We start from the raw sequence: 24,138 nt of genomic DNA, 5'->3' as shown, positions 1-24,138 counted from the left end.
TTTTCCAGTTTTTGCCCATTCAGTATGATATTAGCTGTGGGTTTGTCATAAATAGCTCTTATTATTTTGAGGTACGTTCCATCAATACCGAATTTGTTGAGCGTTTTTAGCATGAAGGGCTGTTGAATTTTGTCAAAAGCCTTTTCTGCATCTATTGAGATAATCATGTGGTTCTTGTCTTTGGTTCTGTTGATATGCTGGATTACGTTGATTGATTTGCGAATGTTGAACCAGCCTTGCATCCCAGGGATGAAGCCCACTTGATCATGGTGGATAAGCTTTTTGATGTGCTGCTGAATCCGGTTTGCCAGTATTTTATTGAGGATTTTTGCATCGATGTTCATCAGGGAGATTGGTCTAAAATTCTCTTTTTTTGTTGTGTCTCTGCCAGGCTTTGGTATCAGGATGATGCTGGCCTCATAAAATGATTTAGGGAGGATTCCCTCTTTTTCTATTGATTGGAATAGTTTCAGAAGGAATGGTACCAGCTCCTCCTTGTACCTCTGGTAGAATTCAGCTGTGAATCCATCTGGTCCTGGGCTTTTTTTGGTGGGCAGGCTATTAAGTGTTGCCTCAATTTCAGAGGCTGCTATTGGTCTATTCAGGAATTCAACTTCTTCCTGGTTTAGTCTTGGAAGAGTGTACGCGTCCAGGAAATTATCCATTTCTTCTAGATTTTCTAGTTGATTTGCGTAGAGGTGTTTATAGTATTCTCTGATGGTAGTTTGTATTTCTGTGGGGTCGGTGGTGATATCCCCTTTATCATTTTTTATTGCGTCTATTTGATTCCTCTCTCTTTTCTTCTTTATTAATCTTGCTAGCGGTCTGTCAATTTTGTTGATCTTTTCAAAAAACCAACTCCTGGATTCATTGATTTTTTGGAGGGTTTTTTGTGTCTCTATCTCCTTCAGTTCTGCTCTGATCTTAGTTATTTCTTGCCTTCTGCTAGCTTTTGAATGTGTTTGCTCTTGCCTCTCTAGTTCTTTTAATTGTGATGTTAGAGTGTCAATTTTGTTGATCTTTTCAAAAAACCAACTCCTGGATTCATTGATTTTTTGGAGGGTTTTTTGTGTCTCTATCTCCTTCAGTTCTGCTCTGATCTTAGTTATTTCTTGCCTTCTGCTAGCTTTTGAATGCGTTTGCTCTTGCCTCTCTAGTTCTTTTAATTGTGATGTTAGAGTGTCAATTTTAGATCTTTCCTGCTTTCTCTTGTGGGCACTTAGTGCTATAAATTTCCCTCTACATACTGCTTTAAATGTGTCCCAGAGATTCTGGTATGTTGTATCTTTGTTCTCATTGGATTCAAAGAACATCTTTATTTCTGCTTTCATTTCGTTATGTACCCAGTAGTCATTCAGGAGCAGGTTGTTCAGTTTCCATGTAGTTGAGCGGTTTTGATTGAATTTCTTAGTCCTGAGTTCTAGTTTGATTGCACTGTGGTCAGAGAGACAGTTTGTTATAATTTCTGTTCTTTTACATTTGCTGAGGAGTGCTTTACTTCCAATTATGTGGTCAATTTTGGAATAAGTGTGATGTGGTGCTGAGAAGAATGTATATTCTGTTGACTTGGGGTGGAGAGTTCTATAGATGTCTATTAGGTCCGCTTGGTGCAGAGATGAGTTCAATTCCTGGATATCCTTGTTAACTTTCTGTCTCGTTGATCTGTCTAATGTTGACAGTGGAGTGTTGAAGTCTCCCATTATTATTGTATGGGAGTCTAAGTCTCTTTGTAAGTCTCTAAGGACTTGCTTTATGAATCTGGGTGCTCCTGTATTGGGTGCATATATATTTAGGATAGTTAGCTCTTCCTGTTGAATTGATCCCTTTACCATTATGTAATGGCCTTCTTTGTCTCTTTTGATCTTTGATGGTTTAAAGTCTGTTTTATCAGAGACTAGGATTGCAACCCCTGCTTTTTTTTGTTCTCCATTTGCTTGGTAGATCTTCCTCCATCCCTTTATTTTGAGCCTATGTATGTCTCTGCATGTGAGATGGGTCTCCTGAAGACAGCAGACTGATGGGTCTTGACTCTTTATCCAGTTTGCCAGTCTGTGTCTTTTAATTGGAGCATTTAGTCCATTTACAGTTAAGGTTAATATTGTTATGTGTGAACTTGATCCTTCCATTATGATATTAACTGGTTATTTTGCTCATTAGTTGATGCAGTTTCTTCCTAGCCTCGATGGTCTTTACATTTTGGCATGTTTTTGCAATGGCTGGTACCTGTTGTTCCTTTCCATGTTTAGGGCTTCCTTCAGGGTCTCTTGTAAGGCAGGCCTGGTGGTGACAAAATCTCTAAGCATTTGCTTATCTGTAAAGAATTTTATTTCTCCTTCACTTATGAAACTTAGTTTGGCTGGATATGAAATTCTGGGTTGAAAATTCTTTTCTTTAAGAACGTTGAATATTGGCCCCCACTCTCTTCTGGCTTGTAGAGTTTCTGCCGAGAGATCTGCTGTCAGTCTGATGGGCTTCCCTTTGTGGGTAACCCGACCTTTCTCTCTGGCTGCCCTTAAGATTTTTTCCTTCATTTCAACTTTGGTGAATCTGGCAATTATGTGTCTTGGAGTTGCTCTTCTGGAGGAGTATCTTTGTGGCGTTCTCTGTATTTCCTGAATTTGAATGTTGGCCTGGCCTGCTAGGTTGGGGAAGTTCTCCTGGATGATATCCTGTAGAGTGTTTTCCAATTTGGTTCCATTTTCCCCCTCACTTTCAGGCACCCCAATCAGACGTAGATTTGGTCTTTTGACATAATCCCATACTTCTTGCAGGCTTTGTTCATTTCTTTTTCTTCTTTTTTCTTTTGGTTTCTCTTCTCGCTTCATTTCATTCACTTGATCCTCAATCGCTGATACTCTTTCTTCCAATTGATCGAGTCGGTTACTGAAGCTTGTGCATTTGTCACGTATTTCTTGTGTCATGGTTTTCATCTCTGTCATTTCGTTTATGACCTTCTCTGCCTTAATTAGTCTAGCTGTCAATTCTTCCACTTTTTTTTCAAGATTTTTAGTTTCTTTGCGCTGGGTACGTAATTCCTCCTTTAGCTCTGAGAGGTTTGATGGACTGAAGCCTTCTTCTCTCATCTCATCAAAATCATTCTCTGACCAGCTTTGATCCGTTGCTGGCGATGGGCTGTGCTCCTTTGCAGGAGGAGATGCGCTCTTATTTTTTGAATTTCCAGCTTTTCTGCCCTGCTTTTTCCCCATCTTTGTGGTTTTATCTGTCACTGGTCTTTGATGATGGTGACGTACTGATGGGGTTTTGATATAGGTGTCCTTCCTGTTTGATAGGTTTCCTTCTGACTGTCAGGACCCTCAGCTATAGGTCTGTTGGAGATTGCTTGAGGTCCACTCCAGACCCTGTTTGCCTGGGTATCAGCAGCAGAGGTTGCAGAAGATAGAATATTGCTGAACAGCGAGTGCACCTGTCTGATTCTTGCTTTGGAAGCTTCCTCTCAGGGGTGTACTCCACCCTGTGAGGTGTGGGGTGTCAGACTGCCCCTAGTGGGGGATGTCTCCCAGTTAGGCTACTCAGGGGTCAGTGACCCACTTGGGCAGGCAGACTGCCCCTTCTCAGATCTCAACCTCCGTGTTGGGAGATCCCCTGCTCTCTTCAAAGCTGTCAGACAGAGTCGTTCGCGTTTCACAGGCTTCTACTCCTTTAGCTGAGCCCTGTCCCCAGAGGCGCAGTCTACAGAGACAGGCAGGTTTCCTTGAGCTGCTGTGAGCTCCTCCCAGTTCCAGCTTCCCAGCGGCTTTGTTTACCTACTTAAGCCTCAGCGATGGCGGGCGCCCCTCCCCCAGCCTCGCTGCTGCCTTGCGGTTAGATTGCCGCAGACTGCTGTGTTAGCAAGGAGAGAGGCTCCGTGGGCGTGGGACCCTCCCAGCCAGGTGTGGGATACAATCTCCGGTGTGCCGGTGTTACAGCGCAGTATTGGGGTGGGAGTTACCCGATTTTCCAGGTGTTGTGTGTCTCAGTTCCCCTGGCTAGGAAAAGGGACTCCCTTCCCCCTCGCGCTTCCCAGGTGAGGCGATGCCTCGCCCTGCTTCAGCTCTCGCTGGTCGGGCTGCAGCAGCTGACCAGCACCGATTGTCCGGCACTCCCGAGTGAGATGACCCCAGTACCTCAGTTGAAAATGCAGAAATCGCCGGTCTTCTGTTTCGCTCGCGCTGGGAGTTGGAGACTGAAGCTGCTCCTATTCGGCCATCTTGCTCCGCCCTCTACTCTTTTTTTTCTTAATGTAGTTAGAGGTTTGCCAGTTTGATTTTTTTTTTCAATAAACCAATGCTTAGTTTCATTGATCTTTTCTACTTTCTTCTAGTCTCAATTTTACTTGTTTCTGCTCTGATCTTTATTATTTCTTCTACTAACTGTGGACTTAGTTTGTTCTTTTTCTATTAATAGTTGCTTTAGATGTAACATTAGGTTGCTTGAGATTTTTCTTCTTTTTTGATGTAGACATTTTTTGCTATAAAGTTTCCTCAAAGAACTGCTTTGCTGCATACTATAATTTCTGGTATGTTGTGTGTCTATTTTCATTTGTTTCAGGATATTTTTATAATTTCCTATTTTAGTTTCTTCTTTGACCATTAATTGTTCAGGGACATGTTTAATTTCCACATATTGGTAAATTTTCCAAAATTTCTCTTGTAATTTATCTCTGGTTTCATACAATTGTCATCAGAAAACATAGTTGATATGATTTCAATCTTATATATTAGTTAAGGCTTGTTTTGTGGCTTGACATATGACCTATCCTGGAGAATGTTCTGTGTGTTCTGGGAAAGAATGTATATGCTGCTGCTGTTGGGTGGAATGTTCTGTACATGCCTTTTAGTTCCATTTGGTCTAAAGTGTAGTTCAAGCCTAATGTTTCCTTCTTAATTTTCTGTCTGAATTATCTGTCCAGTGTTGAAAGTGGGGTATTACTGACGTCCTCTACTATTTTTTTTTCTTTTTTTTTAAAGCTAGTCAAGTGAAGCAGCTGGAGTGGAGAAGAAACAAAGGAATCTGTAACTGGTTGTGATCAATTAAGTTGTAAACACCATTACACTCAGACCAGCCTGAAGTCCTCTACTATTGTTGTATTGTAGTCTACCTCCTTCTTCAGATCTATTAATATTTGCTTTATATTTATTCTAATTTTGGGTGCATATATATTTACAATTGTTATATTCTCTGATGAATTGACCCTTTTATAATTATATAATGACCTCCTTTGTCTCTTTCACAGTTTGTGATTTAAGGTCTGGTTTCTTTGGCATAACTATAGTTACTCCTGCTCTTATTTCCATTTGCATGGAATATCTTTTTACCTCCTTTCACTTTCAGGCTATGTGTGTTCTTAAAGGTGAAGTGGGTCTCAGGTAACATATAATTGGGTCTTGTGTTTTTAAACGATTCAAGTCATTCTATGTGGTTTAATTGGAGAATTTAATCCATTTACATTCAAAGCAATTATTTATAGGTAAGAACTTACTAACACCATTTTGTTAATTGTTTTGTGGTTGTTTCGTAGATCCTTTGTTTCTTTATTCCTGTCTCCCTTTATTATTGGATGATTTTTTTATAATATATGCTTTGAGTACTCACTTTTTATCCTTTTTTAATCTACTATGGATTTTGCTTTTCATAGTTACCATGAAGCTTACATAAATTATAGTTTTAACAGGCTATTTAAGCTGATAACTTTGTATTTAAAAAAACAAAAAAAACTACGGTTTTTCCCCACTTACCTCCATTTCCAGAGTTCTTTATCTGTTCATATGTGTTCAAAGTACTATCTAGGGTCCTTTCCTTTATCCTGAAAAACTTCCTTGGCAATTCTTTTAGGGCAGTCTACACCAGGGCAAACTCCCTAAATATTTTTAATCTTAGGGATTAACTTAATTTCTTCTTCATTTTTACTAGTTGTATGATTCTTGGTTGACAGATCTTTTTTTTGTTTTGTTTTCAGCACTTTGTCATTCCACTGCCTTCTTAAACAGTTTCTGATAAAAATTGATAAAAATTGGCTGGTAATCTTATTGAGGATAACTTTTTATATAAGTCACTTCTCTGTTGCTGCAAATTCACTCTTCATCTTTTGGCAGTTTTATTATATAACATGTCTGCTGTGATGCACTTTGAGTTTATCCTCATTGGAGTTCTTTGAGCTTCTTTGATGTATTGATTTATGACATTCATCAAATTTGGGAAGTGTTTGGCTGTAAATTCCTCAAATATTCTTTCTTTCTCATTTCCTGTGACTCTGATAATGTGTATATTGGCACACTTGATGATTGTCCTGTAGGTCATTTAGGCTGTGTTCACTTTTCTTCATTCATTTTTCTTTCTGCTCCTCATTCTGGATAATTTCAAATGTCCTATATTCAAGTTCACAAATTCTACATCCTGTCTGCTTTAATCTGCCATTGAAGCCCTTGAATAAATCTTACATTTCTGTTATTACACTTTCTACTGTAGAATTTATATTTTTTAAATTTATTCTTTATTGACAGTCTCAATTTTTGCATACATTGTTTGCTTAGCTCCCTTTTGTACTTTGTCAGCTCTTTAAGCATATTTAGGAAAGTTGTTTTAAAATCTTTGTCTAGTAAGTCCAAAGTCTTGGCTTCCACAGGAAAGATTTCTGGTTTTTTGTGTGTGTGTTTTTTTTCCTGTGAATGGGACATATTTTCTGTTTTTGTACATCTTGTAATTTTTTGGTGAAAACTGGGCATTTTAAATATTATAATGTGGTAACTCTGAAAATATCCCCCTTCCCCAGGGGTTGCTATTGTTGATCGTTGAGGGCTACAATTACCTTTTTAATGACTTATGTAAACTATTTTTTGCAAAGACTGTATTCTTTGTTTGTGGTGGGTCTGTAATCTGATCCATCATCTAAGTGATCAGCCAGTGAACTGACAGAGCTTTCCACAAATACCAGAATTAATCCACCCCCATTTTTTTTTATTAATCAATGCCCTGTTAGCTGCAAGTTTGGGATTATATTCTGGAGTTCTGAGATCATTGATCTGTCAGTCATTGACAGTTCATATTTATTTCCGTGGAGGGACTGATTTTTGGACATCCTATTCCATCATTTTCTATGATGTCACTTACATCTTCTTTTTTGATAAATTTTTTCTTTGATACTAATCTTTTTGTTTTCATATATTCTTTAAATTACTATTGTTGTTTCCTGGGGCTCAGGCAATAAGAGGTTCATGACATGTGAAGTAATTATGTGTTTTCTTTTAATGCTTGACGTTTCCTAATGACAACCTGCTAATACATTCATCCATGCATATATCTCACTATCTTCCTGTTGCACAGGTTAAATTGTAAATAAATTCTACACCTTATATAAGAGAAAGCAAATTTAGAACATTCAATCTCATTTTATCATTTATAACCAACAATAATACTAAGTTTAAAAGCTATATTGATATTTAATTATTTCTATTCACTTTCTCTTCTGTTTTAATTTCAGGATCCATATTTTCCACCTCAAAAAATGAGTGAATATGTAATAGACCCTCATTTTGTAGGTAAGATGTTATTTATGTATAAATTATTGTAATTTTCATAAACTTATTCAGTGAAATTGGGAATATGAATTCATATAAAATAATTACCATCAAGACCTTCTTTCAAAAGGTAAATTACACTATGATGACTTTTGATTATTGGCATGAAAACCTGTGGAATTATAGTGTCAGCAGAAAATCAAGGAAAGCAAAATACAGGTGGCCTTAAAATCTGGAAACCTAGATATTTTACCAGTTTTATGATATTAGTAAACCAATTATTACATTTATTTATCTGTGTTTCCAAACTTTTTGTCTGCACCATGAATCTTTCTAGTCAGAAGTTTTCTCTAATTCAAGAAGTTGTTCAGTGACCTTATGAAGATACATTTAATGTATCACCCAGCATCATAATAAAAATATTTGACAACCAATATAGCATAAGCCTGGCAAACCAGATTACATAGTTCTGTTGGATGAGTTCTGGAGACCCACTGCTGTGCCATGTTAGAGTTGAGGGAAATGGAAGATTCCTAAGGGATGCAAGGTAGTCAGGACAATATATGTAAGGTGACACTTGAATATCTTGAGGTAGCAACTTTTTTTGTTTGTTTAAGTTCTGGGATACATGTGCAGAACATGCAGGTTTGTTACATAGGTATGCATTTGCCATGGTGGTTTGCTGCACCCATCAACCTGTCATCTAGGTTTTAAGCCCTGCATGCATGAGGTATTTGTCCTAATTCTCTCTCACCCCTTGCCCCCCACACATCGACAGGCCCTGGTGTGTGATGTTCCCCTCCCTGTGTCCATTTGTTCTCCTTGTTCAACTCCCAGTTATGATGAGAACATGCAGTGTTTGGTTTTCCGTTCCTGTGTTAGTTTGCTGAGGATGATGGTTTCCAGCTTCATCCATGTCCCTACAAAGGACATGAACCCATTCTTTTTCATGACTGCACAGTATTCCATTGTATATATGTGCCACATTTTCTTTATCCAGTCTATCATTGATGGGCATTTGGGTTAGTTCCAAGTCTTTGCTATTATAAATAGTGCTGCAATAAACATGTCATGTGCATGTGTTTTTATAGTAGAATGATTTATAATCCTTTGGGTATATACCCGGTAATGGGATTGCTGGGTCAAATGGTATTTCTGGTGCTAGATCCTTGAGGAATTGCCACACTGTCTTCCACAATGGTTGAACTAGTTTACACTTCCACCAACAGTGTAAAAGCATTCCTATGTCTCCACAGCCTCACCAGCATCTGTTGTCTCCTGACTTTTTAATGATTGCCATTCTAACTAGTGTGAGATGGTATCTCATTGTGGTTTTGACTTGCATTTCTCTAATCGTCAGTGATGATGAGCTTTTTTTCATGTTTGTTGGCCACATAAATGTCTTCTTTTGAGAAGTGTCTGTTCATATCCTTTGCCCACTTTTTGATGGGGTTGTTTTTTTCTTGTAAATTTAAGTTCCTTATAGATTCTGGATATTAGACCTTGTCAGATGGATACATTGCAAAAATTTTCTCCCATTCTGTAGGTTGCCTGTTCACTCTGATGATAGTTTCTTTTGCTGTGCAGAAGTTCTTTAGTTTAATTAGATCCTATTTGTCAATTTTGACTTTCGTTGCAATTCCTTTTGATGTTTTAGTCATGAAGTGACTATGTCCTGAATGGTACTGCCTAGGTTTTCTTATAGGGTTTTTATGGTTTTAGGTCTTACATTTAAGTCTTTAATCCCTCTTGAGTTAATTTTTGTATAAGATGTAAGGAAGGGATCCACTTTCTGTTTTCTGCATATGGCTAGCCAGTTTTCCCAGCACAATTTATTAAATAGGGAATCCTTTCCCGATTGCTTGTTTTTGTCCGGTTTGTTGAATATCAGATGGTTGTAGATGTGTGGTATTATTTCTGAGGTCTCTGTTCTGTTCCATTCGTCTATATATCTGTTTTGGTACCAGTACCATGCTGTTTTGGTCACTGTAGCCTTGTAGTATAGTTTGAAGTAGGTAGCATGATGCCTCTAGTTTTGTTCTTTTTGCTTAGGATTGTCTTGGCTATGTGGGCTCTTTTTCAGTTCCATATTAAATTTAAATTTTTTTTCTAATTCTGCAAAGAAAGTCTATGGTAGCTTGATGGGAATAGCATTGAATCTGTCAATTGCTTTGGGCAGTATGACCATTTTCATGGTATTCATTCTTCCTATCCATGAGCATGGAATGTTTTTCCATTTGTTATGTCCTCTCTTATTTCCTTGAGCAGTGGTTTGTAGTTCTCCTTGAAGAGGTCCTCACATCCCTTGTAAGTTGTATTCCTAAGTATTTTATTCTCTTTCTAGCAATTGTGAATGGGAGTTCCCTCATGATTTGGCTCTCTGCTTGTCTATTATTGGTGTATAGGAATGCTTGTGATTTTTGCACATTGATTTTGTATACTGAGACATTGCTGAAGTTGATTATCAGCTTAAGGAGTTTGTGGGCTGAGATGATGGGGTTTTCTAAATATACAATCATGTCATCTGTAAACAGAAACAATTTGACTTCCTCTCTTCCTATTTGAATACCTTTATTTCTTTCTCTTGCCTGATTGCCCTGACCAGAACTTCTAATACTATGTTGAGTAGGAGTGGTGAGAGAGGGCATCCTTGTCTTGTGCCAGTTTTCAAAGGGAATGGTTCCAGCTTTTGCCCATTCAGTATGATATTGGCTATGGGTTTACCATAAATAGCTCTTATTATTTTGAGGTCCATCAATACCTAGTTTATTGAGAGTTTTTAGCATGAAGGAGTATTGAATTTTATTGAAGGCCTTTTCTGCATCTATTGAGATAATCATGTGGTTTTTGTCACTGGTTCTGTTGAGGTAGCAACTTTTTACCAATTAGTGTAACAGTGTTTTACTATTCTTGCAATTGAGACTGTCACAAGTGTGTAGTGACCGGATAACCATTTAGAGCAGACTGAAGTAATCTAATTAAAATGAAGAGAAAATAATAAGATAGCTGAAACACCACTTGCTATAGAAGGAAGATGATCAAGCAATCATATATCATTGTAAGCATTATAAGCATTCTTGAGTTATAGAGAGAACATTCTAATTAAGGACTTATGGGTAAAAGAATCAAAGGAAAGTATGGTTGAGAAGTATAGTTTTAGAATAAAGTTCCCAAATGGAAATTTTAGCTTAGCTTGAATAGTAGAATGCAGAGAAATAAAGGATTTTTACCATGATTAGAATTTAATGGTTTAGCTATATTCATACATCTGTTTCATACGGTAATGCCAGTTCTAAGAACATACATTGGGATGCAGAAAGCTATTTTAGAATGTAGGATGTCAGTCTCAGGAACTAACACTTTAAATGCTAGGAAAATTTTAAGGTATTTAATCCCCAGTGATTCTGGTGAGAGCTCAGAAAAGGAAGAGAGCTGTATGAAAAGTCTGAAACTTCTTAGGGATTACATAAGTGGTTGTTATGAGAATGATGGTCGAAATACAGACCGGAAAGGCAATTCTGATGAGGCTTCAGATGGGAATGAGGAACCAGGTATTGGAAACTGGAGTAAAGGTTATCCTGTTATAAAGTGGCAGAGAACTTAGCTAAATTGTCTCCATGCCTGAGGGCTTTATAGAAGGCAGAATTAAGAGTGATGAACAAGGTATTTGGTGAAAGAAATTTCTAAGCAAAACATTGAAGGAGCTTCATGATTTCTTTTAACTGCATATAGTAGAATGTAAGAGAAGATAAATGATTTAAAGATAAAATTTATAATTAAAGGGGAAGCAGAAAGGAAATATTTTAAAAATTCACAGCCCAGCCAATGTAAAGAATGGAAATGCATGTTTAGGAAAGCAAACCAAAGGTGTTGCCAAGTTGCTGTTTGCTAACAAAATTAGCATAACTAGTAGGGAGCCAGGTGATATTCATCAAGAAAATGGAAGAATGGCCCAGAAGGCATTTCAGGGATCTTAAAGGCAAACTAGGAACTTGAGGGCAAGGTTTCCAGAGAGGAGCCCATGGGACCTCAACATTCACTCTCTGTGCCACCTCAGGTGTCTTATCCCCACATTTTAGCAAAGGCCTTCTTGGACACCCTAGCAGTGGCTTAAGCCAACCTGGGTGCAGCTCCTGTTTTCACTCTATGGAGTACAAGTGGTAAGTCTTGGTGGCATTCATATGATGTTAATTCTGCAGGTGCACAGAGTTCATGAGCTACCTCCACCTAGATTTCAAAGGATATTGTGGACAGCCTGGGGGGTCCAGGCAGAAACTTGTCGCAGGGGTTGAACTTTTGTAGAGAGCTACAGTGAGGGCAATGTCCAGCAGAAAGGTGAGGTTTGGGCTCTTGCAGAGACATCAGAACTGTAGAGCTACTCACCTGCAATGCCAGCCCGGGAGAGCTGCCGGCAGAAGACCCTAACCCCTTAGAGCTGCTATTTGGGTTAAGCCTAGCAAAGCTGTGGGAATGCAGCTGCCTGAGGCCTTAGGGACCCAACCGCTGCCCCCGTGTGCCCAGAAGCTGGGACATGGAGTCAAGAAAGATTATTCTGGAGGCTTAACATTTGATGTGCACTCCATTGGATTTTGGGCTTACTTGTGAGCATTAACCGCTTTCTTCTTGTCTGTTCCTCCCTTTTGCAATGAGAATATCTCTTTCATGCCTGTCCCACCATTCTATTTTGGAAACAGGTAACTTGTTTAATTTCACAGGCTGACAGCTAAAAGGGAATTTATCTCAGAATAAATTGTGCCTGACTCTCGCCCGTATCTGATTTTGATGAGACTATGGACTTTTGAGTTGGTACTGGAATCAGTTAGGAATTTGTAGCTATTGGGATGGAATGAATGTATTTTGCATGTAAGAAGAACGTGAGTTTTGGAGGGCCAGGGGTAGAATGTTATGGTTTGAATAGATCCCTCAAAAGCATGTGTTGGAAATGTAATGCCCAATGCAACAGTGTTGGGAGGTGGGACCTTTAAGAGGTGATTGGTTCAAGAGATCTTCACCCTCATGACTGGATTAATGCCATTATCACAGGAGTGGATTATCAGCAAGCATGGGTTCCTTATAAAGGATGCATTTGGCCCTATTTGTCTCTTGTCCTCGCTTGTCCTCTTGCCTTCCACCAAGGGAATAATACTATCAGAAGGCCATTGCCAGATGCTGGCACCTTGATATTGGACTATCCAGCTTCTAAAACTGTAGAAATAAGTTTCTGTTGCTTATAAAATACTCAGTCTCAGATATTCTTTATGGTAGCAAAAAACAGATGAAGATAGATACCCATAAAGCTTTTGTTCTAATATCTTTTGGATTCTTCAAACCATAGGCAGACTTTTGGAGTAAATCTGATAGAATAAACTCCTTATTCTATTATTTCCAACTACTCATTGGAAGGGGGAAATTATTCTACCAAGTAATAAAAAATGTTAATGAGGGTATAAAGTAGATCCTATCCCTGCTTTACCACTAACTAGTTCTGTGACCTTAGACAATCATTTGTCTTGTAAAAGTATTACTTTTCCAATTTTAAAAATAGGAATAAACTAGATACCAAGAATAAATATTTCAATGCTTCTTTGTAATTGCATTATATTGCCTTATTTAGTCTTTAAAACTTTGTACATGCTACACATAGATTAAATTATTTAATTTTCATCCAACCCTGTGAGGTTGACACTGTGAATTTTCTTTTACATATGAGGCAACAAAGACATTTTGGAAAGTCTGAGTAATTTGAAAATTTATAAAAGATGCATGTGAAATAAGCCAGTTGTCCAGTTTCCTCTGAAGAGTCTTTGTAAGCAATGTCCAATCTATGGTGTATCTAAAATTTAAAATAAATACTTGGGAGGGGAAAACAGGGCCTGTTTTCTTACTGCCCACCACTATCTTGCTCTTGGGCAGATCATTAACTTTTCTGGAATTTTTCTCATCTTTAAAATGAAAGCGGTAGTTTTAAGAGTGTTGGATTGTCTATTACTCTAAACATCTATATTCCTAGAATTATATCTGAACAGAGCCTTTAAAAACTATATAAATAAGATTTCAAAATATATATGAAAAATGTTTTTTTGTCATACTTTGCATTATACTTTTTCATTTACTTATGCAGACCAGTCTTATACAATTAACCCAATAAATTATATACATTAAATAATTATATTACATAAAATGTATTTATGTTATATAAAATGAAACCAAAGCATTAAAGAGTTTAGTAGTGCTCACATCGCACTCTCGTTGATTCCTAGAATTATCATTACCTGTAAGCAAATTAGAGGTGTGTGCCTAGTCCAGTTACTTTGAAGCTACTTTCATAAAGACCCTCCGACTCGTAGTATTTATGCACATATATTTTAGCCTAGGCTGACAGTATTTATGCACCCATATTTTAGCCTAGGCTGACAATTTTTCATTGAAGATCTTGGTCATTTCACTCCCTGCTTTGTCATTGTCTTAGTTTGTTACATAAGGTTCCTCTCTAGGGACGTGAATTTAATTCTTTAGGAAATCCAGAATTATTCATGAAAGACATCTAGAATGTAAACTCTCTGCACAGCTTTACGGAGTTGGGTATCTATAGCAAATGTGTCATGGAAGATTACCCAAATGACTGCTAGAAGACAGGCTAAAATGAGGTAGCTCCAAGAAAGATAAGTAAAGCCATTTTTTTAGTACTTCCAGTGAAGCACAGCTTTGAATAATGTACATAATCTTTAGCAGTCACAGAAAAGGCTAGAAGCACCAGGATTTCAATGATAAGATTTAAAAATTTTTTTTGATTTTTTGATTTATTTTTTGAACTAACATTAAGAGCCAGAGTCAAAACTAGAAGTACTAGATACAAACATTTACTATAATCTGTCTACAAGAGTGTATCTTCTGTACATGAAAGTACAGAGCATGGTGACATTTAACTTTAATCACTTAATGTATGCATTTCAACATTACTATTGAACATAGTAGTTGGTCATTAGGTGACAGATCCAGGGGTGCAATGTGTCAAGTGTTAGAGGATAGGGGGTTAGTAATGATAGCAATGTCAACTTGAAAGGAAAAAGTGAAGGCAAAATTATATTGGTAGACAATCTATTTGGGCCAAGCTTGAGGACAGCAACCCAGGAGCATAGACTCAAGTTGCCCTGAATATATACTCCAATTAGCAGCAGTTACAAGGGTATTTTTAAAGGAAAAGAAGAGGCAGTTTCTAAGTTGTTTACCAAAAATTTCCATTAAGATAACATAAGGTATAGATTGGCTATTCATTTTTTGTTTGTATTACAAATTTCTGAAACATGAAGATAATAAGTGAGGGAGCTAACCAGTAACAAAATGACTTTAAGCAATTGCCCCCAGGCATGGGCGTGGAAGTGGGGGTGGCAGGAGGGTGGGGGTCATGACTGAAGTCACGTGTTCATGTTTCTCTGGGCCTAATAAATTTTTCTTACCTTACATAGCTCATACTCTGACCCATTTTTCTTTTCTCAGTAACAATATCAACAAAATTACATTTATTTTGTGCTGCTTATATTCCAGACACAGTGCTATTATATGCCTTAACCCTCTCAACTGAAGAATCACAATGTTCATAAATTTTGGAAAAAAGAGCTTTATTTCTTAAAAAGGGTTGCAGCCTGTAGTTTGGCCAACCACATACTGGGAAGCATAGCCTTGGGCAGAAGCTGGAAACAGACACTTTCTTTTTTTTTTTTTTTGAGATGGAGTCTTGCTTTGTCACCCAGGCTGGAGTGCAATGGCGTGATCTCGGCCCTCTGCAACCTCTGCCTTCCAGGCTCAAGTGATTCTCCTGCCTCAGCCTCCTGAGTAGCTGGGACTACAGGTGCGCGCCACCACACCCAGCTAATTTTTGTATTTTTAGTAGAGACAGGGTTTCACCATGTTGGCCAGAATGGTCTCAATCTCTTGACCTCGGGTTTCACCCACCTCGGCCTCCCAAAGTGCTGGGATTACAGGCCCGTGGGCCACTGTGCCCAGTCTGAAGCAGGCACTTTGAGAGAGGAAAGGATGAGAGAGGAATTATGCTAAACAGGTTGGCTACATATTTAACAAGTTATAGGAGGAGCTATGAATATTAAGGACAAGTGGGACATGTGCATGCGTAGTAAGCAAACATACATGTTACATTCTTCCTATGTTCACGTTGGGCTGGAGACTTAACATTTAAATGCATTAAGATTAGACTCCGTACATCAAAAGTTGAAATGGAGGACACAGAGGCATCCTGTGTGCAGTCTCCGTAAACTGGCCAGAACCAGCCCGTGGTGTTGGTGGGAGCTGTGTCAAAATTACAAAAGGGAGGGGCAGCAACAGGCAGCTGGCTGAAATCAGTGGGAGAATAAATCTTGTGAAAGGGCTGGTTTCTGTTTAACCATTAGGAAAGAAAGCCTAATGGTGGTTAGCAAAGGAAGGGGTATAACAAGGCATGACCAACCTCCCATCCCATCATGGCTGGGAACTCAGTTTTTAAGGTTTATCTGGGGTCCACTGGCCAAGAGGGAGTCTGCTCAGTTGGTTGCAGGGCTGAGGATTTAATTTTTGTTTCTCAGCCATTAAATCACACAACAACCTTATAGGGAGGATCTTTGTCTTTTGACAAATGAGGAAACCGAGGCTGAAGGAGGCCAAATGACTTGTCCCAAGTTAGTCACATAGTCACAGAAACTGTGTCTAAGCGGTCTCCTCCAGAGCCTGTGCTCTTAACTGTGCTCTCATAATCACTAAAGATGTGTCTGTAAAATACACTTGTCAAATGCCACAAGTGGCAGCTTATTTACATAATCATTTTCTTCATTCTTTTTCAGATGGGTTAATACAAGATAAACCCTACAGACTGAGAAATATAAATAGAAAGGGCAAAGCAGTAAGTAGATTGATACATCCTTTAAAAACCACCGTTAGCATTTTACATTGTTTTGAATTAATATTTACTGACAGTATTCTGCCAGAAAGTACATACTTTATTATTATACATTTATACATTGATTATAAATCAACTGTATCATATATTTTATAGGTACTTATAAATTTTTAAATTATTATAAAGTAATACAAATGTAACATCAACTTTAGGCTACACTACTTGTTGCTTCTACCTCCCCCCAAATAGTTATTGCTTAATAAGCAAACCACAATAGCACTGGAAAAGCACAGGCTATGGCTGCCCATCTACTGGGACATGAGCAATTTTAAAGAAGCCACTTTTCTCATCCCAATTTCCCATTAATACTTAAAGTTAACTATTTTGGATTTCATTCTTTGAACTTTGAAAATGTTTAATTGTTCAAGATGCAGTTGTCTAAATGCCATGCCAGGCTAACAGCAATAAGTATTTCAGAAATGGAACAGCAATGTGTAGCTTGAGATGTAGATCAGGCAAGAAAGAAATATTTTAATGACAAATAAGAGAAAGAAAATGGTCCACCTCATATTTTGCACTCAGAAGGCAAGAACCATGCTCATACAGTGGAGAAAATTCCAAGCGCCAAAAGAAGTGTCAGTGCTTTCTTGTAATTTTTAATGATTAACTTTCTTAATCTAAGAAATCAGAACCCTATGCTAATACTCTTGTAGAGAGTAAGATTTGATATAAGAATTTCTTGGACTTCATGCAATAGGCTTTAGTCACTTTAAAGACAGCAATTCCAAATTTTTCAGAATATTACTGATCCTACAATTCAGTCCAGTTATCCCAATAAGCCATTAAGTATTGTGGAAATTTTAATGTTTTGGTGCTTACACTATTTATTCCAGACTGACTCATACATCTAAAAATAATATGAGAATTCCGTCAGATTATGTGGCCAAACTTTTATTTAGAAAAAAAAAAAAATCACATACCTATAAGGTACTAGGTTGTTGCAGAAGGAGCACAAGATTTCAAGCCTGAAGACCCGGATTCTGGCACCAGTCTCTTCATTCATTAAGTAGAGGTTAAATGGGGACTAATTTATAAAACATTTATGGAAATACATACTATATAGCAGACACCATGCCAGTTAATATTTAAAGAGACTATGCTACATAATGGGTAACATGTTAAGCTTTTTATGGCCATTATTTTATTTAATCCTTACAAAAAATGAGCATTATTATTATTTTCCTTTTGCAGAGGAGAAAACTGAGTCTCAGTGAAATTAGATAACTTGTATAAGGTCACAATCAGTAAGAAAGTTGGAATTTGACCCTAGAGTGCATAAAATTAATGTACTTATCTCCTGACCCCCGATCTTGAGAAATTAAAAATATAATAGTGAATGTGGTTGACGGAAAAGTAGGCACAGAATTACAGCTATACTAGATGGAGGCACAGGGTGTTTTAGGAGCATCCTGTGAAAAACGCACTTAACAGGAACCTGCCAGGAGAGGGAGGGAAGAGGTTGGTAATGAAAGGCCTTTTTAAACAAAAAAAGGTGATTCAATGAAACAACATATGTAAAATATTTTCCAGTGCCGTGCATATACAATATGCATTGTTTTGGCTGAATTCAACTGAAGTCTCGTAGCAGTAGCATTCTCAGGACCATTCAAACAATTAATATTTTAATAGCATCATTGAACTGGAGGACTTGAGATTTTATGTCTATTCCAATTCAATATATTTTTACAAAGATAAATTTTATCAGAAAGATGCAGCTCTAGGGTCTCCAAGACACTCAGAGACACCTAAAAAAGTATAAACCGTCTCCTAAATGGTTTAATCATAGTTGTCATTCTTCTCCACCAGAATGTAAGCTCCTCGAGAGCTAGGAGATTGTGTGTCTTGTATTCCCCAGCATCTAGAACAGTGTCAGATACTTTAGCATTCAACAAATACTTTTTGAATGAGTACCTACTGTGTCAGGCACTATGGACACAAAAATGAAAATAATACAGCCTTTGACTTCAAAGACCTTACAGCCAGGTAGAGGAAAATATGTACTTGGAGCAAATCAGTAATATACCAGTTTTATATCAGTAATATAATTGTTCTAAAAGGAGATACAAAGAATGGTAGGTGTAGGCAAAGGTAGTACCTGTTATTAAAGATGATCTGACAATTGGCTTGAGATTGGGCCTGACTCCATATTAACTATGGCAACTCAGGTGCTTTGGCACATTACCACCTGTTTAGTTCACTGCTATAACCAAAATACCATAAAGTGGGTGGTTTATAAACAACAGAAATTTGTTTTTCACATTTCTGGAGGCTGGGAAGTCTAAGGCCAAGGGCTCCTACATTTTCAGTGTCTGGCGAGGGCCCACTTCCTAGTTTACAGACTGCTATGTTCTTGCTGTGCCTTCACATGGTGGAAGGGGTAAGAGTTCTCTGGGGTCTCTTTTGTAAGGACAGTAATCCCACTCATGAGGGCTCTGCCCTTATGACCTAATCAGCTTCCACAGGCCCTACCTCCAAATACCATCACATTGGGGATTAGGTTATCAACATTACTTTTGGGTGACATAAACATAGAAGAAACATTCTCATTGCCAAAGGGAGAAGTAGGAAAGAAAAAAAGGAGTAACAAGTCCCAAGTAGGTCCAAACTACAAGGCAAGCTCTGAGATCTTAAGGCTTGAGAATAATTCTCTTTAGCTCAGTGTTCTAGGACCAAGGTCCTGCCTTCTGGACTCACTGTGGTGGGAGTCTTGCCTTATGGACCCACTTGGATAGAGATCCTGCCCCAACACCTTTACTAAGCAGGGATGGGACCCCCAAGGCTCCAAGCAGCTCTGCTCCCATGGCTTTGGGTGACTGCACTCCCACAGCTTTGGGCAGGGGCTCCATCTGACCTGTCAAAATTGAGGAAATGGTCTCCCCTTTTGAAAATGAGGAAGCAGCCTTGATGATCTCTGAATTACCTTTGGGGTTGTTTTTTCCTTTGTCTTGAAGAGTAGTGCCTGGCTTCTGTTGAGATGACTGATGAAGCCTGTGCTTCACACTTACACTAATCTTTTTATTAAATAGTTGCTTGGCTATACCCTTAGCGTTGTCTCCCGAACATGCTTTCTCATTTTTTGCAATATGGATAGCTTAAGAATTCACCAAATCTTTAAATTCTAGTTTCTTTTTGCCTAACAAGTCTATCTTTAAGTGATGTCTTTCCTCTCACATTTTACAATAAGCATTCAGGATGACCCAAGCCATACCTTCAACACTTTGCTTAGAAATTGCTTCAGCCAAATACAGTCATCCCCTCTGCTCCACAGGGCATACATTTCAACATCCCCAGTGAATTCCTGAAACCACAGATTTTACCAGACATTATATGCTTTATGTTTTTTCTATACATACATATCTATGATGAAGTTTACTTTATAAATTAGGCATGATAAGAAATTAACATCTAATAATAAAATAGAACAATTATAATATACTGTAATATAAGTTATATGAATGTGGTCTCTTTCTCTCAAAATGTCTCATTGTGCTATACTCACCCTTCTCGAGATGAAGTAAGATGATAAAAGATGGGTACTAAGTGATTAATGGCTGGGTAGTGTATACAGCATGGATGTGCTGGACAAAGGGATTGTTCCCATCCTGGGCAGGATGGGGTAGGATGTAGTGGGATGCCATAAGAGTTCAACACATTACTCAGAGAAACTAGACTTCAGTGCAAAAAAAGCCAAAAAGAGGAATGCTATATAATAATAATTCACAAAGAAGACATAATAATCCTAAAGCAACAGAGCCTGGAAATGCATAAGCCAAAATCCAATAGAGCTGAAAGATGAAATAAAATCCTCAATTATAATTGGGGATATCAACACCCACTCTCAGCAGTTTATGGAACTACTAGGCAGAAAATCAAGTATATAAAAGGCTGGAATAACACAGTCAACTAATAAGATCTGACACTCTGCCCAACAATATAGCAGATATACATTGTCTTCACATGCTCATGGAACATTCACCAAGATAGACCATATCCTGGGTCATAAAACAAAGTTCAGCAAATGTAGAATAATTAAAACAACATGAAGTATGTTAATTAACCATAATGGAATATAAAGGAATTCAAAGGATTTGGGGGATGATCAAGGAAAAAATTATGGCCATGAAGTGGCAGTGGTACACAAAACTTTATTTGGATGATGCTTTGATAGGTTCACATGCTGGAGTAGTCCCTTATGGCATGAGACTATCCAGAAGTGATAGCATGGGGTGAAGAGCACCACTCAGAAGGCAAGGAAATTCCTAGGGGAGAAGAGTGTCAGCAAAGGGGGTTACACATCTACATGCTTTCATGCAGTAACCTGGCAGGGAGTCTCTAGATCACAGAGCTCCAATGGGCAGCAGAGGTTTGGGGCCTTTATATTCCTAAGTTTTATCTAATCTATGGCTAGCAGATGCTGGGCACAGTTCTGTGGGGCATGCAAAGCAGGTAGGCTCTAAATAGCCAAAAATATGCTTATTTGTGTTATATTTAAAACAATTTGATACATACAAATTTTAGTCTTGTGCTGACAGGCTTATGAGATAATGAGTCTCAGCCTGCCATGAAGAAGTAAACAACTGTATTAGTTAGTTTTTACACTGCTATAAAGAACTACCTGAGACTGGGTAATTTTTAAAGAGAAGAGATTTAATTGACTCTCAGTTCCACATGGCTGAGGAGGCCTCAGGAAACTTACAATCATGGCAGAAGGCAAAGGAGAAGCAAGCCCCTTCACAAGGTGGCGGGAGACACAGCAAGGGGGGAAGTGCCATTCTTTTAAACCAGCACATCTCGTGAGAACTTAACTATCACAAGAACAGCATGGGGGAAACCACCCTATGATCCAGTTTCCTCCCACCGGGCCCCCCCCAACACATGAGGATTACAATTCAAGATGAGATTTGGATGGGGACACAGAGACAAACCATATCAACAGCCTGAGTGTCAGGAGACAAGGGAAAAATATACAGAGACATCTTTGTCTCCTTTATATAAGATAGAATCAAAATCAATAACAAGGATAACAGGAAAATCTCCAAATACTTGGCAATTAAACAAGTATACAATTCTAAATAATTCTTGGGGCAAAGAGGAAGTCTCAAATGGAGTAAAAGAAACATAGAACTCAATAAAAATGGAAATACCGTATATGGAAATTTGCAGGACACAGCTGAAACAATGTTGAAGAAAGTGTATTACATTAAATGCGTACACAGGAAAGGTAAATTCTCAAATCAGTAAGTTCCCACCTCAACTACTTAGAAAAAGAACAGCAAAATAAACTCCAAGCCTAGAGAAGAAAATAATATAAGAGCAGAAGTCAATGAAACTGAAATTTAAAAGCTATTAAGGAAAATTAATAACGCCAAAAAACTGGTTCTTCAGTATAATCAGTAAAATTGATAAACCTCTAGCAAGAATTAAAATGATTTAAAAAAGATACAAATTACCAGTATCAAGAATGAAATAATATATCACTGCAGAGTTTGCAATCATTAAAAAGATAATAAGAGAATACTACAGATAACTCTGTGCTCATAAATATGACAACTTAGAGGAAATGGACTAAGTCCTGGAAAACCATAAACTACCTAAACTACCTCGACCAAGACGAAGTAGACAAACAATAGTTCTATGGCCACTGAAGAAATTGAATTGGGCCAGGCACAGTGGCTCATGCCTGTAATCCCAGCAGTTTTGGGAGGCCGAGGTGGGAGGATCACCTGAGGAGTTTGAAATCAGCCTGACCAACATGGTGAAACCCCATCTCTACTAAAAATACAAACATTAGCCAGGTGTGGTGGCGGGCGCCTTTAATGTCAGCTACTTGGCAGGCTGAGGCACGAGAATCGCTTGAACTTAGGAAGCAGAGGTTGCAGTGAGCCAGGATCGTGCTACTGCACTGCAGTGAGAGTGAGACTCCTTCTCAAAAATATGGTAACTTAAAAGCTCCTGGAACAGAAATCATGAATTTTACACAATCTATTCCAAAAAACATAAAAGGAGGGAACATTTCCCAACTCATTTTGTGAGGCTAAAAATACTGTAATAACAAAACAAGACGAAGATAGTGAAAATAAAGAGAATTAGAGGCTGGGCACGGTGGCTCACGCCTGTAATCCCAGCACTTTGGGAGGCTGAGGCAGGCAGATCAAGAGGTCACGAGATCAACACCATCCTGGCTAATGCGGTGAAACCCTGTCTCTACTAAAAATACAAAAAATTAGCTAGGCGTGGTGGCGGGCGCCTGTAGTCCCAGCTACTCAGGAACCTGAGGCAGGAGAATGGCATGAACCCGGGAGGCAGAGTTTGCAGTGAGCCAAGATCACACCACTGCACTCCAGCCTGGGTGACAGAGCAAGACTCCATCTCAGGAAAAAAAAAAAAAGGAATTACAGACCAGTATGTCTCATGAACTTAGATGCAAAATCCTCAATAAAATATAGGAATGTATAAAAATAATTATACACTGTGTCCAAATGAGATTTGCTCTGCATATGCAAGGCTGGTTCAACATTTAAAAATCAATCTGGGTAATCTAATGTATGCACAGACTAAGGGAGTAAAATCATATAATATAAACTGACACAAAAGTTTTTCACAAAATTCAATACTCAATCATGAGTAAAAGTTCTCAAAAAACTAGTAGTAAGAGGTAAGTTTCTCAACTTGATAAAGAGCATCTACAAAAACCCACAGCTTACATCACATTTAATGTTAAAAAATGGAACATTTTCCCTCTAAGATCAGGAACAGGGCAAAGGTATATGCTCTTACCACTCTTTCTCAATATAGAAAGGAGATAAAAATTATGCCAATGGGAAGGAAGAAATAAAACTATTTTCAGATGACATGATGGACTATGCAGAAAACATCATGGAGCCTACAAAAAACAATACTACAACTAATAAGTGAATTCAGCAAGATTGAAGGATACAAATTCGATATGCAAAAAATTGATACCATTTCTGTAGATTAACAATGAACAGATGGAAACAAAACTTTAAAACACAGTAACATTTACAATAACTCCAAAGAAAACAAAAATACAAATCTAATAAAACATGTATAGAATCTATAAGATAACAATTACAAAATGCTGATGGAAGAAATCCAAGACCTAAGGAAATGGAGGGACATACCATGTTTCTGGATTGGAAGATTCAACATAATAAAGATGTCAGTTCACTCCAAATTGATGTGTAGATTTAATGCAATTTATATGTATATTATAATTTTTCTAGACATAGACAAGATCATGCTAAAATGTTTGTAGAAAAGCACAGACCCTAGAATAGCCAAAACAATCTTTAAAAAAGCCTAAAGTGGGAGGAATCACTTTACTTGATATTAAGTAATCAAGAATAAAGGAGAGATAGACACATAGGTCAATGAAACAGAATAGACATCCCAGAGATAGGCCCCCAAAAGTATGGCCAACTGATTTTTTTTTTTTTTTTTTTTTTTTTTTTGAGACAGTTTTGCTCTTGTTGCCCAGGCTGGAGTGCAATGGTGTGATCTCGCCTCACCGCAACCTCCACCTCCCGGTTTTAAGCAATTCTCCTGCCTTAGCCTCCCGAGTAGCTGGGATTACAGGCATGCACCACCACACCTGGCTAATTTTGTATTTTCAGTAGAGACAGGGTTTCTCCATGTTGGACAGGCTGGTCTCGAACT

The 24,138-nt window shown here is 38.1% G+C and overlaps 1 protein-coding gene across 5 annotated transcripts in view; it reads left to right on the top strand.

Moving 5' to 3' along the window:
- The window catches only part of C2CD6 (C2 calcium dependent domain containing 6), a 197,572-nt gene that overhangs the window by 133,545 nt on the left and 39,889 nt on the right, over positions 1-24,138 (top strand). For 2 of the 5 annotated variants that reach the window (XM_023218925.2, XM_023218915.2), the window contains exon 2: positions 7,478-7,535. The exons of 2 other annotated variants lie outside the window; for them this stretch is intronic. Coding sequence is in view for 1 of the 3 variants with exons in the window: in XM_023218905.2 (XP_023074673.2) it covers positions 7,502-7,535; positions 16,346-16,404 (93 nt within the window). In the remaining 2 variants the exon portion in view is untranslated. Of the gene's footprint in view, positions 1-7,477; positions 7,536-16,345; positions 16,405-24,138 lie in introns of all 5 variants that reach the window. One more of the 5 variants, XM_023218905.2, reaches the window with a different exon arrangement.

The sequence above is a fragment of the Piliocolobus tephrosceles genome, chromosome 11 (genome assembly GCF_002776525.5).
Source record: "Piliocolobus tephrosceles isolate RC106 chromosome 11, ASM277652v3, whole genome shotgun sequence".
Taxonomy (NCBI): Eukaryota; Metazoa; Chordata; class Mammalia; order Primates; family Cercopithecidae; genus Piliocolobus; species Piliocolobus tephrosceles.
This window is presented reverse-complemented; position numbering and strand designations above follow the sequence as displayed.